Below are 15,743 nucleotides of genomic sequence, written 5' to 3' on the forward strand. Positions count from 1 at the left end.
TCAAGCCAAGCCAGACCACCAGGTTCCTAGGGCCCATTTTTCCCCATCCTCACAGGCTCTGCTCTCCCACCCAGCTCCTTTTGGGGCTCAGCAGCACTGCAAGGAAATGAAACTAAAAAAAACCTCAACCCAGGGGGGGCAGAAGGTTGGGAAAAGGGGCAGCAGGGTTGGGATCTTGATGTCCAGGCAGGCTGCACTCAGGATGTTCTGCCTGACTTCCAGCTGCTCCTCCTGCCCATGGGGGCAGCAATCTGAAACACCATCACCCACCCCCTTTTCTTTTTAGGTAGTGGAAAGCTGTAAAACACCAAAATCTCAAGGAGAGGATCCAGCTCTCTACCAGGAGCTTGAACAGTGCTGATTCTGGGTTGGACTTGATGACCTCCAGAGGTTCCTTCCAACTTGATGATGGTGCTGCAGGGTTTGCTGGAGGTTCTTCTCCCCCCTTTCCCCATAGAAGCCCTCGGGAAGTGCTTGTGAGGAATGGGCCTGGACGACCTCAAGGTCCAGGCAGATGTTTCTGCTGACCCAGCCAGAAAGGAGGGAGGAGCAGGGCCAGCTCATTCCTCCCAGGGAATCAGAAAGTACAGACAGATCCATGACTCCCTCCACGCCTGTCTCTCCAAGCCCTCCCTCTCCCCAGACTGGGATGGTTGGATGCTCCTTGGAAGCATCCTCCACCCTGGAAGCATTTCAGACAGAAGGTGACAGGAACAGCAGCTCTGTCCAAGGGTCAGGCTGGCTCAACTGAGACCCATCTGCTGGAGATGCCTGGTTCCCCATTCCAAATGTGAATTGGGTCAACTTGGACCTGACTGCAGCACTTCCAAACATGTTCTCTCTCCACCAAGCCCAGCTGGCTCCAGCTCAGCACCAAGTGCTGACAGCAATAAAACCTCTCCTGAAACTCAAGGCTTGGGGGCAGGCAGCAGAACTCCCTCCAAGCACTGCTCCCCCCCCCCAAAGCTCTGACACATCTGCTCAGAACCTTCTCCAGAAGAGGAGCAGCAGAAAAGCAAAACTTGACCCAGAGAACATGGTGCTGGGAGCTGAGAACGTGCAGGATGAGGCAGCCCCACATCCATGGAGCACACCAGAGCACAACGTGGGGCTGGAAGGCCACATGCTGACCCCTAAAAAGCCCCTGGGGGTGGATGGAGACCCTGAGAGAACTTTTTCTAAGCTCTGCAGGTTCTCTGCTGCAGTAGAAATCTTAAAAAGGAGCAGCTGAGAGACCTGGGGTGTTCAGCCTGGAGAAAAGGAGGCTGGGGGGAGACCTCCTTGCTCTCTGAAACTCCCTGAAAGGTTGGAGCAAGGTGAGGGTGGTTTCTTCTCCCATGGAACAACTGATGGTACAAGAGGAAATGGCCTCAAGTTTCTCCAGGAGAGGTTTAGATTGGATATCAGGAATGATTTCTTCACTGACAGAGGGGTCAAGCCTTGGGCCAGGCTGCCCAGGGCAGTGGTGAAGTCACCATCCCTGAAGGGGTTCAAAACCCATGGGTGGGATTGGGCTGATGATCTTCTTGGAGGTCTTCTCTGACCTTAATGATTCTGTGATTCTGTGGTTTGAAGCTCAGAAGCAAAGCAGCCCAGCTCCAAGCCTGCCTGCAGGAATCACAGAATCATGGAATGGTTTGGGTTGGAAGGAACCTTCAAGCTCATCCAGTTCCAAGTGCCCTGCGTGGGGAGGGGACACAGGATGCTCAAAGAATTAAGAGTTCCAGTTGGAAAAGACCTTCAGGATCATCAAGTCCAACCATACCTCAACTCTACCACCCATTAACCCAACTCTCCCAAGTCCAGAGATGTCCCCAGCACCTAAACTGGGGCTGCTGGTGCCTCACCTCTGTGTAAATGGAAGGGGTGAGGTAGCAGAGCAGGCGCACGTCGTCCTCCTGGCAGGCTTTCATGTCCATCATTAGACACGTGTGGAGGTCCCCCAGCTGTGTGGCCTGGGCAAAGGACTCATAGAGGTTCATCTTCCCTGCTGCAGCTTTGCTGGAAGGAGATTTGTTCAGGTGAAGAGGAACCTGGAGGCTTCAGGATGCCCCGGGGTGGAGACACCAAGCTGAGCTCCCTCTTGGAGCACAAACCAAGGTGGAGCTTGGCTGTGTCCCTGCTGACCTACCTGGCTTTTAGGTAGTACAGGAGGTGGTAACCAATCTTGGGTTGCTTCTGGTAGAGCTCTGAGAGGAGATCCAGCAGCAGGGAGAAGCCACTGTTATCCTCCTGCATCTGGCAGAGGTTCCTTGGGGAGCAGAGGAGATGGGTGTCACCCGAGATGCCACCACCTCATGGGAACACCCAACTCCCAAGCCACCTTGTAGGGATCCCAGGTGTCCACAAGTGACCTGGGGTTTCCCTGTAACTTGAAGCCAAATAAAAGGATCAAGAAGGGATCAACCCTGGGCCAAGTGTGGCAGGATGAGACCCAAAGGAACCCACCAAAAAAGTCCCCAACCAGCTCATCCCAAAATTCCAGAGGCCATACCTAAATATTAGGTAGAGAGGCTTCCCCACTGACTCCTCCAGAGACCTGTGGGATAAACACAACACTCAGAGCTCTGGTGTGCCCAACCTTTGCCTTTCCTCAGAAAAAAAAAAACAACCTGGACCTTGCTTGCTGTGCTCCTGAGGCCACCGAGGGTGAAGAGGGGACAGGAATGGTCCTGTTGGCAGAACCCAGCAGCTCTGACTCTAAGCCCTGGTCCAAAACCAACCCCAAAGAAGTGTGGCTGGAGCACTGTGTGCCCTGGAAGCCACCAGAGCATCACCTAAACTGGGTTCTGCCCTGAGGCCAGGTGGCTGCAGGATGTCCCTGTGCTGGGGGGGGAAGAGGAAGATGCTTTCCTTCAAGCCCTGCATGTGACAAGTGTTGGAGGTCAGCTCCGTGGTGACTTCTTGTGACCCCTGGACTGCTCTAGAGGGAAGTTCTTGGCTGGAGCACAACCTCCTAAAACCCATCAGCGTTTTACTGGGGAAAGCCCCAAGCTCCAGTGTGAAAGGATGAGAGACACACAAACCCCTGAACTACAAAAAAAAAACAAACCCAAAAACCTAAAAAAATCCAATAAATAATAATAATAATAATAATAATAATAATAATAATAATAATAATAATAATAATAATAATAATATCCTTACTCCTCTGTGATTTCTTCTGGCAAAACCTCCCCTCGGAAATGAGCCTTGAACAGCTCCTGGAGGCAGGAGGCCAACACTGACAACTGCTCCGAGTCAAAGTCCTCCTGGGAGAGAGAAAGGAAGCGTTGAGAGGAGAAAGCAGGAGCTGGGAAGGGGACAGCAGGGACACTGCTGGGGGAACTGTCACACTTGGGAGGAGGAGGAACTAAAAAACCTTCAGAGAAGGGCGGGACACAGAGGGCTCCATTCCCTCCCCTTTCCTGCCCATGTGGAGCTTGGAGCATCCCGGGCTGGTGGGAGGTGTCCCAAGCAGGGGGGTTGGGATGGGATGAGCTTTAAGGTCCCTTCCAAGCTGATCCATGTGGTGATTCCATGCCCTGCAGCCTCCTCTCCCTCTGGGCTGCTCTTCCCCTGCTCTCCTGAATCCACATCCATCGGGTGCTGGAAGAGCCCTGGAGCCCCCAGCTGGGTCTGCCCTGCCCTGGGGACCCTCAGGAACCCATCCCTGCCAGCATGGAGCTGGGGTTGTGGATCTGTTTCTATCCATTTGTGGGTTTGTTCTTCATCCCCTCTCTCCCCTTAATCCCCTCTCTCCCCTTAATCCCCTCTCTCCCCTTCATCCCCTTTTCTAGTAAATCCTTTTCCAATTGTTTGTTTGTTTGTTTGTTTTCCCCAATTCTCAACTTCCCAATGTTTTCAATGAAAAGGAGAATTAAAAAAACAAAAAAAATAAATCTAAATTCTGGCCCCAAGTCTTCTGTCCCAGACAAGAAGTTTGGGAGGACCAAAGGACAGGGTTTGTCCTCTCTCCTCCTCGCCACCAAAAGGAAGATGAAAAGGGAATGAAGAGGAGAAAATGAAAAAAAAAAAAACCAAACATAAAACCAGGACTTGTTCCCAGCTGGTGCTGCTGGTACCTCCAGGACTTGATCCACGATTTCCTGCATGACCTCACACTGAGCTTCCGTGTCGCTGGAGCACAAAAACAAAAGGAAATCCAAGTTAAAGACACCACCAGAAGGGGCCAAGGGGAATTTGTGCTGAGTTGGTTCTGCTCAGGACCCCAAGGAGATGAGATGAAGGGAGTTGGTTCTGCTCCAGGTTGGAGCCAGGCTTGGAGAAGAGCTCCAAGGCTTGGAAGAACCAGGCTGAGGTGTTCCAAGGGATGGCTGCAACCAGGCAAAGAAATAAAAAGCCCAAAGCAGGAGATGAGATCCATGTAAAGACAGAACTTGTGTTCAGTTCCCCTGTGGTGGGAAGGCCAAAGCCAGAGGGGTTTTTTTTAACCTTCTTAAAATGGGAGTTAAGCCCAAGGTGACTGGAAATTGAAGAATGGAGGTGGGGAAGGCCATGGAGATGTTGGAGGAAGAACATGGGAAGTTCCAGCTCAACCTGAGGAGAAACTTCATCCCTGTGAGGGTGAGGGGGGCCCAGGCTGCCCTGAATGGTTCTGGAATCTCCTTCTGTGGAGTTCCAACCCCCCCTGGATGTGTTCTGGGTGTCCTGCCCTGGGTGATCCTGGGTGGGTCATCTCTGGAGGTCCCTTCCAACCCCTGACATTTCTGTGATTCTTTGGGACACTGGTACAACTGTGTCCATGGGGGGGAGTGGAGAAGGATGAAACTCAGCACTTTTTGCCTCCCTGGTGTGTCCTGGAGATGGGGTGAGGTGTCCTGGTCTAAGCCTGCTCTAAGGACAAATTATATGGCTCTTAACCCAGAAGTTTTCCAGTCCCCTTGGCCATCTCCTGGAGGACCTCTCCTTTTTTCCAAACCTCAAGCTCTGGAGCAAGCAGAGCTGCAGACCAGCACTGAAAGGTCCCGTGTTGTCCTTGCCCTGAAGAAATCAACACAAAAAGGCACCAAACCCAACTGCTACCAACCTTCCCTTTTGAAGCTGCAGGACTTTGTCCTTCAGAGACTCATCCAGCTGGTCCAGGAATGGTGTGATATCAACAGGCTCCTCCACAATGGTTTCTTTGATGGGATGGAACCTGAACTCCCTCTTCTTCCCTGCAATGAAGAAAACCCCAATGGAACACTCTGGTTGTCCAAGAAGCTCCATCTACAAAGAACTGGAGGCACTCCCTGCCCTGGCAGCAGGACTGGGGCTGGGCTGGGCTGTTGGGTGCCCCAGGACACCCCAGGACACTCAGTGGGTCCCCAAGTGCCTGGTGGCTCAGCCTCAGCTCTTGCCTTCACCCTTCAGAATCGTGTCAGGAAGGTGGGATGGGACCCAAAGGCAGGGGGATGGTCCAGAACTGGGGACCCTTTGGGGTTTCCCTTCAGTCCATCTCCCAAACCTGATGTTCTGGCTTGGCCTTCAAGATGCTCAACCAACACAACAAGCTCTCTTTGAGCTTCAGGACTCTTGAAACTCAGATACCTCAACTGCTTTTCCACACCCTCATCCTCCAGGCTCATCCCAGGCCACAGAAATGACCAACAGCCAAGTCCAGAAGACAAAACATTCACAAAGAAGCTACCACGAAGGGGTGGGATAAGGTGGATCCTTCCTTTCTGTGGCTCTGGGTCCTTCTCAGGTGCCTCAAGCAGTTGGCTTGAGTTTGATGGGACTCTGGGACACAGTGCTACAGCCCCATGTCACACCCCCTGCCCCTTCCTGGGGTTGTGACCCCTCTCCTGTAGCCCCCCAGCATGGGAGGAAGCCCCCAAGAGTCCCACCACCAAGGCCAGGAACAGCTTTAGATGCTTGGAGGCCCTATCCTTGGAGACACTGAAGGTCAAGGCTTGATGGGGCAACCTGGTCTAGATGCAGGTGGCCCTGCTCACTGCAGGAGGGTTGGTTGGATGGGCCTTTAAGGGACCATATTTATATTTATATTTATATATATAAAGCTCCTATCACCATATTATAGGGATCCTTTGGAACCACTCTGACATGGGTTCCATGATTCTATGGTTCTATGACTTCATCTCCTGGGTGACCAGAGGGGACCTGTGGTGGATTTTTCAGCCCCATGGCTTCCAGAGGGAGGGAGTGCAATAAAAATGGTGTGGTTGAGGGATGAGAGCCTTGAGTTTTGTGATCAGCACCTGCCCCAGGGGTTCCCAACCACACAGACACCTCGAGAGGACACTCGAGTGGAGAAAAGAGTTCCAGGGGTGGAAACTTTAGGGAATCACAGGGTTGATTTGGTTGGACAAGACTTTTATGAGCATCAACCATAACTGAGCTCTCACCAACCATTCACCCAACTCTAAGTCCAGTGCTTAAACCATGTCCTTCAGCTCCACATCTCCAGGGCTTTGAAACCCCTCCAAGGATGGAGACTCTACCACTCCCTGGGCAGTGTTTAATTTCCATGAAGAAGTTTCTCCTCCTTTCCCATCTAAACCTCCCCTGGTGCAACTTGGAGCCATTTCCTCTTGTCCTGTTGCTTGCTTCATGGGAAATGAACCAGCCCTGGCCCCAGCCTCCTCTCAGGAACTTGAGGGAGTGTTTAACAACCAAGCAATGAGACAAAACCCAACAGCTTTTCCCTTTGAGCAGCAGATTCCTGAGTCTGACCCTCAGGGATGGGGAAGGAGCAGAGGTTGGGCCTCAACAACCTTCTCTGGTGGAAGGAAACCTGATTATCAAGGAGGGGGTCTGCCTGGGGTGCAATTCCTGTCCCTGGTATGAAGGGAGCTTTGAGGGCACTGTGCTTACGGCTGGAGGTCTCAGGATCCTCCATGTCAAGAGAAAGGAGCTTCTGAGATGGGATGGTGGTCTGGGGATCCTCCATCTCAAGAAGGTGTTCACAAAACCAGTTGGTGGGCTGAGGATCCTCCATCACAAGAGGAATGAGCTCCCAAGACTGACTGGTGGTCTGAGGATGCTCCATCTCAAGGGGAAGGTGCCCACAAGGCTGGTTGGTGGTCTCAGAATCCTCTATCATGAGGGGAATGAGCTCCCAAGACTGACTGGTGGTCTGGGTATCTTCCATCTCAAGGGGAAGGTGCCCACAAGGCTGGTTGGTGGTCTCAGGATCCTCCATCATGAGGGGAATGAGCTCCCAAGACTGCCTGGTGGTCTGGGTACCTTCCACCTCAGGGGGGAGGTGCCCACAAGGCTGGTTGGTGGTCTCAGGATCCTCCATCATGAGGGGAATGAGCTCCCAAGACTGACTGGTGGTCTGAGGATGCTCCATCTCAAGGGGAAGGTGCCCACAAGGCTGGTTGGTGGTCTCAGGAACCTCTATTATGAGGGGGATGAGCTCCCAAGACTGACTGGTGGTCTGGGTATCTTCCACCTCAGGGGGGAGGTGCCCACAAGGCTGGCTGGTGGTCTCAGGATCCTCCATCATGAGGGGAATGAGCTCCCAAGACTGCCTGGTGGTCTGGGTACCTTCCACCTCAGGGGGGAGGTGCCCACAAGGCTGGTTGGTGGTCTCAGGATCCTCCATCATGAGGGGAATGAGCTCCCAAGACTGACTGGTGGTCTGAGGATGCTCCATCTCAAGGGGAAGGTGCCCACAAGGCTGGTTGGTGGTCTCAGGAACCTCTATTATGAGGGGGATGAGCTCCCAAGACTGACTGGTGGTCTGGGTATCTTCCACCTCAGGGGGGAGGTGCCCACAAGGCTGGCTGGTGGTCTCAGGATCCTCCATCATGAGGGGAATGAGCTCCCAAGACTGACTGGTGGTCTGGGTATCTTCCACCTCAGGGGGGAGGTGCTCACAAAACCAGGTGATGGTCTTGGGATCCTCCATGTCAAGAAGAAGGTGTTTGCCAGACCAGCTCAAGGTCTCAGGATCCTCCACCTCAAAAGAAAGTTGCTCACTAGACCAGCTCATGGTCTCAGAGTCCTCCATCTCGAGGGGAAGGTGTTCACAAGACAAGCTGGTGTTCTCAGAATCCTCCATCTCAGGAGAAAAGTACTCTCTAGACCATCTTGTAATCTTGGTCTTGAAATCCTCCATTTCAGAAGAAAAGTATTCACTGGAGCAACTGGTGTTCTCAGAATCCTCCATCTCAGGAGGAAGATGTTCATAAGACTGGCTGGTGTTCTCAGAATCCTCCATCTCAGGAGGAAGATGTTCAGAAGACCAACTGGTGGATCTGGAGATCCTTTATCTTGAGGGGAAGATGCTCTCAAGACCAGTTGGTGGTCTGGAGATCCTCTATCTCAAGGGGAAGGTGTTCTCAAGACCAGTTGGTCCTCTAAAGACCACCAACTCAAGACCAGTTGGTGGTCTGGAGATCCTCGATCTTGAGAGGAGCTCCTTTATCTTGAAGGAAGATCCTTTATCTTGAGGGGAAGGTGCTCTCAAGACCAGCTGCTGGTCTGGAGATCCTTTATCTCAAAGAACAAGTGCCCAGGAGGCAGTGGGGAGTCCCCAGGTAGGGGTGAAGCAGAAAGGCAGGAGAGCTTTGGGGTACACCTGACGGCGCGAAGCGTTCCTCACCTTTGCTGTTCAGATCCTCTTCGTCGTCGCTGAAGGCGGCCTCGGCGTTGTCATAGCACCCATCATCCTTTTCTGACATGTGATTGTCCATCTCCATGGCAACGGGCTCCTCAATTTTGACTGCAAGGGGGCAGAGCAGAAGGGAAGGTGCTGAAGGTTCTGCCAAGCAGTCAACTCAACTGATCAACAGCTCCAGCAAGGGAGAAAAGGGCTTTGGAAAGGGAAGAAAGAGTCCGGGCAAGTGATGGACCCTGGAAAACCCAGAAACTCCATTTTACTCCCCCCCCGACCCCATGCCAAGGGTGCCAGGACCTTTCCAGTGGAGTCTCAGAATCATAGAATCATGGAATGTCAGGTTGGAAGGGACCTCAGGATCATCTGGTCCAACCCTGCTGATGTTATTGTTGATGTGAGGTGTCCCAGCACCTGGTTGAGCTGAGACTTCCAATTTTCCAAAGTGGGGGAATCCACCACTTCCCCTGGAAGACCATTCCAATGTCTGACTGCTTCTCCACACAAGAGTGGTCCTTCAGCAGAGCTGGTCTTCCTCTACTGGAAGAGGCTCCAGGAAAGCTGGAGAAGGATTTTTGATAAGGACGTGGAGTGATGGGAATGGCTTTAAACTGGAAGAGGGTGGATTTAGGTTGGATATGAGAAAGAAATTATTTGAAGGTGCTGAGCCCCAGGTCACCCCCAGAAGCTGTGGCTGCCCCATCCCTGGCAGTGTTGAAGGTTGGATGGGGCTTGGAGCACCCTGGGCTGGTGGGAGGTGTCCCTGCTCGTGGCAGGGGGCACTGGATGAGTTTTAAGGTCCCTCCAACCCAACCCATTCCATGGTTCTATGATCTGGCAAAGTTAAACCCTGGTTGGAAGTGGTTGGCTCTGCCTTTCATCTCCTGGTGTCCATCAGCCAGTTGAGAAGAAAGGCTCAGTGGCCACCAGGGAGCAGGGTGGAACAGCCATTGTGCATGGACACCACAACCATCCCCAAATCCCAGCACCCAGAGCCCTCCTCCTCCTCTCCCCCCAGCCCCATCCCACCGTCCAACCACCCACTACAGCCAGACCACCCCCTCCACTCCCTGTCCTGCTCCCTACCTTCGATGGGGGGAGAGGGGGAACTGCAGAACTCCGGGAATTTCTCCCTCAACATGGCACGGAGCTCTTTGTCCAGCTTGGGGTTGTCAAAGAGTGGGGCCAGGTGGCTGTTTTTGGAGGGACAGAAAGGAGAAGAGGTGAGAAGAAGTCAGGACATGGGCTCCTTGGTGATTTCCCCTCTCAGGTCAAGGCTTTGGTTTGCATTCTGGTCCCACCTTCCCTCCAGCAGCTCAGCTGAGGTTCCCTCACTTGGTCACCAGGTGTGGGAAAGGGAGAAGAGGTTTTACCTCCCAAGAGGGGAATTTGGCTGCTGGAGGAGATGTCTGGAGGCTGGAGGCCCAGGAGCAAGGCTGCTGGGGACATTTCTACTCATCTGAAGTGGAGTGGCCACTGCTTTCTTAACCCACCCACCCCCTTTACTTCAAGGAGCAGCTCTCAGGACAAAACTCAGTCCCACAAAGCCACAACTGTGGCTTCTCCCATGGCTCCTACACAAGACAAACACTCTCTGCAGCTCTTGCAGAGCCTGGAGGGGGTTTTGGAGCTGGGGAGCCCCAGGAAATGTGGTGGGCAGTGGTTGTGTGTGTGTGTTTGTGTGGAGTAAAATCCAGGGTTGTCTTACGCCAGGACTCGTTTCTCCACAATGTGGGTGAGGGAGTTGAACACTCCTTGTCTGACGTGAGCCTCCAGTGGGGGGTAGAAGTTGGGAATGATCTGAAAAGAGGAAAATGATCACATTAGTGCCATGAATCTGCCTGTCCCAGCCCCCAGGACACAGCCAGGATTAGCTCAGGCCATTGGTTGGTTTCTTGGGGGAATCTCAACTCAAAAGCATCCCAGGTGATCAAGAGGAAGGATCTCAGAGGGTTGAAAGAGATCAGCCCAGGCTGGGAGGATGAGGAGGAAACCCTCAAAAATTCTGCTCACGGTGTCCTTTGCTTCTGGAGGGAGGATGAGGACTCCTCCCTGAAATCTGGGTCATCCCAGGAAACTTCAACCTAATTCCTCTGCCAGCAGCTGCTTTATGGACTCGGGAGACACAGAGAGTGAGGAAAGTGATGCAACCCAAAGCTCTTCCAGCCCTGGTGCCATGGGAAGGTCCCACTTCCAAGAAAACATCATCAGCCCAAATTACTGGAATCAGCAGCTCTTGGCAGGGCTTCCCCCAGAATCCCTCCTTGGAGAGGGAGGTGACACTTGCAGTGACATTCTGTTTGCCCTCAGGGGATGACACCGGGCGAGCATTTCATGAGGTACTACAGGGAAAACTCCAAAGCCTTTTTCCCACTAACACTCAGTGTTCTGGATTTCTTTGCAGAGTTGGGAAGTCTCTGATGCCTCCTCACAGCAGCATTCCCCTTAACAAGTGGCCCAGAGCTCCAGGAATGGCCCTGGATTTCTCAAGAGACCTGGAGGAGTCCTCCAGACCTCTGGTTCCTGAGTTTGGGAGGTGGATAATTTGGCTGACCAACCAAGGGGAAAATCCTTCCTTAATTTAAGTGAGGGGTGTTACAGGGCTTCCAGGAGTGACCCAGCTGCTCTGTTGGCTATTTCCAAATCCAGAGGCTCAGACCAGATGATGGAAAATAAAATAGAAAGAAGAACTTTTTCTTTTTTCTGTTGTGGTTTGGTTTTGGGTTTTTTTTTTTTTTTTGGCAGTGAGCTGCCCCTGTTTGGCTGCTCCAGGGGTTTCATGGAATTCCCATCCTGGGGGCTCCTCACCTTGGAACTCAGTCCTCTGGTGACACTCCTGAGGTCTCTCTGGGGGCAGAGGGACTGTGTGGACTCCAGTGATTGCTTTCACTGCCCCCATCACTCAACCCCCCTCATGCCACTTAACCTCTACCACGTCACCCACCCCACACCCCACAACCCCCTCAGCCCCCTAAAGCAGGAGAAACTCAATTCCTCAGCCCCCCAGGGGTGGCTCACCCGGCACATGAAGTCCAGCAGGGTGGCAGTGATGGCAGGGTGAGGCTTCATGGAGTGATGCATCACCAGGATGGCAGGTTCTGGAAAGAGAGAGCCCCAGAGATGGCCATGTCCCCCTCTTTATCCCCCCCTTTAGCAGAGGGAATCCCTTTCTTTGGGCTTGGACACAGCCTTGGCCCTCACGTAGCTCTTAAATATCAGAATCATTTGGGTTGGAAAGGATCTCTGAGGTCATCAAATCCAACCCTGGATCCACTCCCCCCGTGGTTCCCAGCCCATGGCACTCAGTGCCACATCCAAGCTCATCCTAAAATCCTCCAGACACGGAGAATCCACCCCCTCCCTGGGCAGCCCATTCCAATGCCTGATCCCCCTTTCTGGAAAGAATTCCTTCCTAATTCCCAACCTAACCCTTCTCTGGCAGAGCTGAAGCCCATGGCCTCTTGTCTGACTGACAGAGCCCAACCCCCCCTGGCTCCAACCTCCTTCCAGGGAATTGGGGAGAGTGATGAGGTCTCCCCTGAGCCTCCTCTTCTCCAGCCTCAACACCCCCAGCTCCCTCAGCCCTTCCTCACAGCAATTCTGCTGGATCTCTTCACAGCCTCCTTGCTCTTCTCTGGATCTGCTCCAGCACCTCAATCTCCTTCCTGAGGGGCTGAGGGGCCCAGAACTGGACACAGGACTCAAGCTGTGGCCTCACCAGAGCTGAGCACAGGGGCAGAATCCCTTCCCTGGACCTGCTGGCCACGCTGTTCCTGAGCCAGCCCAGGATGCCATTGGCCTTCTTGGCCACCTGGGCACACTGCTGCCTCCTCTTCAGCTTCCTGGCAATCCAGACTCCCCCAGGTCCCTTTCTGCCACTCTGTGCCCAGCCTGGAGCTCCCTAGGGGGTTGTTGTGTTGAACCTCATCCCGTTGGAATCATCCCAACTCTCCAGGTCCCTCTGCAGAGCCCTCCTGCCTCCCAGCTGATCCATGCTCCCCCCAACTTGGTGTCATCTGCCAATTTGCTAATTGAATTCATCCAAGCTTCAAAAAATGGCCAGAACCAACTTCCCTGTGGGCCAGAGCTCCCAGAAATGCCACCAGCTCCTGTGCCTGGAGTCCTGGGAGAGCTCAGCAGCTTTGGAGTTGACCTCAAGAAGACACTTGGCCAAAAAACCCCACAATGAAAAGTGGCTCCATCAGAGCAGCTCTCCAGGAGCTAAAGGTAAGGGAGGGAACTGACACCTTTGGGAGATTTGAGCATCCTCCTATTTCTCTGGAAGGTATTAACCCCTTCTTCTCCCATCTGGAGAAAGGCTCCCTGGGGATGGAATACCTATATTCATGATGCTGTCCTTCTCAGGGTTGAAGAAGAGCCAGTCATAGAACAAGGCCAGTTTGGCGTTTGAAGCAGCAACGTTGGACTGCAGGAAAAAGAAAAATCAGAATAAAAATACCAATTTTTCTGATGAAAATTTGCTGAGCACCCCTCCCCAGCAGCCTCCAGGGAACCAGAGCATACTGGGGGTTAGAAGAGACCTGAAGATCACCTAAATCCAACCTGCCTGCTAGAGAGGGATCCCACGGGACCACATCCAGATGGGCTTGGATTTCTCCAGACATGGAGACTCCAAGCACCTCTCTGGAACCCTCCCAATGAAGAATTTTTTCCTCGTGTTTAGGTTGAGCTTCCCTTGGGAGGGAAGGTCCCCAGGTGCTGATTTGATTTCTGGGGGGGTTTTTTTGGTTTTTTTTTTGGGGGGGTTGGGGTGATCTGAAGCTCCCAACTCACCGTGCAGGTGGTGAGGAGCCACCCAATGATGGCCCAACGGGGGAGGATGTCAGAGCTGAGCACCTCGTTGGAGGGGTGGACAACCCCACAGATGTACCGGATGAGGTCACAGCGAAGGGATTGGCTGTCTGGGGTGGAGAGGTACTGCCTCTGGAACCAGTCCTGGTACCGCTTCTGCTGACCGAACCGGACCTGGAGGAGGCAAAGAGGAGAGGTGAAGCTTTTGAGCTTGGAAGGGACCTCTGGAGATCAGCCAGTCCAAGCTTCCTGCTAGGGAAGGTTCTCCTAGAGCAATCCAGGTGGGATTGGGAAGTCTCTGGAGATGAGGATTCCACCCCCTCTGGGCAGCCTCTTTCAGGGCTCTGTGTTCTGGTTTGGGTCAGGATAAAGGGGATTGGAGGGAAGGAAGCTTGGAAGGGACCTCTGGAGATCAGCCAGTCCAAGCCTCTTGCTAGGGAATGTTCTCCTAAAGCACAGGATGGCATCCAGGTGGGTTTGGGAAATCTCTGGAGATGCCCTCTGGGCAACCTCTTTCAGGGCTCTGTGTCCAAGTCTCCTGCTAGGGAAGGTTCTCCCAAAGCAGGATGCACAGGGTGGGTTTGGGAAGTCTCTGAGATGAGGATTCCACCCTCTCTGGGCAGCCTCTTTCAGGGCTCTGTGTCCTGGTTTGGGTCAGGATAAAGGGGATTGGAGGGAAGGAAGCAAAGGGGACTGGATGGAAAGGAAGCTTGGAAGGGACCTCTGGAGATGAGGCAGTCCAAGCCTCCTGCTAGGGAAGGTTCTCCTAGAGCACAGGATGGCATCCAGGTGGGTTTGGGAAGTCTCTGAGATGAGGATTCCACCCCCTCTGGGCAGTCTCTTTCAGGGCTCTGCTGACCTCAAAGTCAAGAAGTTTAGGTGGAACTTTCTTAGGGTGAAGTTTGTGTCTGTTACCTCTTGTCCTCTCACTGGGCACCACTGAAAAAATCTGGCCCCATCCTTCTGACTCCCACCCTTGAAGGAATTATAAGTGCTGAGAGGATCCTCCCTGAGTCTTCTCCAGACTAAGAAGACCTAGCTTTAAGAAGCTTCTAGACTTAGAAGTCCCTCAGCTTTTCCTCAGAAGAGATGTCCCAGTCCCCTTCATGCCCATTTCTTGTCCCCTCTTCCAGCAGTTCCCTGTCCTTCTTGAACTGGGCAGCCCAGAACTGGACACAGTTCTCCAGGTATTGCCTCACCAGGGAAGAGCAGAAGGGGAGGAGAACCTCCCTGGACCTGTTTGCCACATTCTTGAGAGTCAAAGCTCAGGGAAAAGCTGCCAGAGCCCCCATTTGCCCTCCTCTCTGCTTTCTTTTTTGGAAAACTCCACTTCAAACACTCATCCCACTCAAGTCCTGCCTTCCTTCCTGGTGCCAACATGGGAATGGGACCAGTGGACCAGGCAGGGCCATGTGTCCTCCTCCCCCCTGGACAGAGGCTGAGGGAGTTACCCGGGAGGTCATGAAGAGCAGTTTGGTTTCCATGTCAGGAGTGAGGCGACAAGCCAGGAATTTCCGAGAAGTCCTGGACTGGAGGAGCTGCAGGACACCTGGGGAGAGACAGAGAGGGTTGGATGGTCCCAGAGATGGCAGAGGACCAAGGGGATCCCAGCAGGGAGGGGTCTGACAACATCTGAGGGCAGAGCATAAAGCTCCATTTCCCCAGGCAATGGAAAGGGATCAAGAGTTGGGTTATGGTTGGACTCGATCATCTTCCACTCAATGATCTTCCAGATCTTTTCCAACCAGGAGAGTTCTGTGATCCAAACCCAAAGGGATGGGGACTGGTGGCTGTGAGAGAGAACCAGCACCTTGCAGAGCAACTACAGGGCTCTCAGCACCAAGAAATCACCAGACCCCTTCTGCCCAGCTGCAGAGGAAATTATTTTGGGGAAGGGACCTTCCAGACTTCACAGGAACAAGTCCCAGTGAGGAGAGAATTGGGTTCCTGCAGCCCTTGAGCTGGGAAGTGTCAGCAGAACCCAGCTGGGACAGGTTCTGGAGCTGGAGGCAGAGCTCACAGAGCTTGAGGATTTAATGAGTTTCCCTCAGCATCATCTGAGATCTTTAACGTGACATTAACACAGCCCCTGAGAGGAGAAGAGGTCCTGGGGATGGGAGAAGGCTTTAAAACCCCATTTCCTGCAGCCAGCAAAGGATGTGACAACCTCTAGAGAAGTGAATCATTTGTACCAATAAAAATTCTACATGTAAGACTCTCTCCATCATGTCTCCTTTGACCCAGACTGTACAGGGAGCTCCATGACAGCAAAGTGTGAGGCTACAGGAGAAACCAAATCTCTTTTAGAGCTTCTTCATGGGAGCTCTTTTCAACAGAGCCTGAAGGACTCAAATATTTTGGG

The 15,743-nt window shown here is 53.0% G+C and overlaps 1 protein-coding gene across 4 annotated transcripts in view; it reads right to left on the minus strand.

Annotated features, from left to right (window-relative positions):
• Positions 1-15,743, minus strand: part of INTS3 (integrator complex subunit 3) — a 40,355-nt gene that overhangs the window by 7,763 nt on the left and 16,849 nt on the right. For 2 of the 4 annotated variants that reach the window (XM_030465093.1, XM_030465091.1), the window contains exons 9-21: positions 14,833-14,930; positions 13,364-13,555; positions 12,908-12,995; positions 11,588-11,667; positions 10,278-10,369; positions 9,656-9,762; positions 8,558-8,677; positions 5,030-5,159; positions 4,065-4,119; positions 3,148-3,251; positions 2,495-2,539; positions 2,132-2,251; positions 1,848-2,001 (exon numbers count right to left, since the gene is read on the minus strand). In XM_030465093.1, the coding sequence (XP_030320953.1) occupies positions 1,848-2,001; positions 2,132-2,251; positions 2,495-2,539; positions 3,148-3,251; positions 4,065-4,119; positions 5,030-5,159; positions 8,558-8,677; positions 9,656-9,762; positions 10,278-10,369; positions 11,588-11,667; positions 12,908-12,995; positions 13,364-13,555; positions 14,833-14,930 (1,385 nt within the window). The remainder of the gene's footprint in view (positions 1-1,847; positions 2,002-2,131; positions 2,252-2,494; positions 2,540-3,147; positions 3,252-4,064; positions 4,120-5,029; positions 5,160-8,557; positions 8,678-9,655; positions 9,763-10,277; positions 10,370-11,587; positions 11,668-12,907; positions 12,996-13,363; positions 13,556-14,832; positions 14,931-15,743) is intronic. The other 2 variants (XM_030465095.1, XM_030465092.1) reach the window with 2 other exon arrangements.

Source organism: Calypte anna, chromosome 25, assembly GCF_003957555.1.
Source record: "Calypte anna isolate BGI_N300 chromosome 25, bCalAnn1_v1.p, whole genome shotgun sequence".
Lineage (NCBI taxonomy): Eukaryota > Metazoa > Chordata > Aves > Apodiformes > Trochilidae > Calypte > Calypte anna.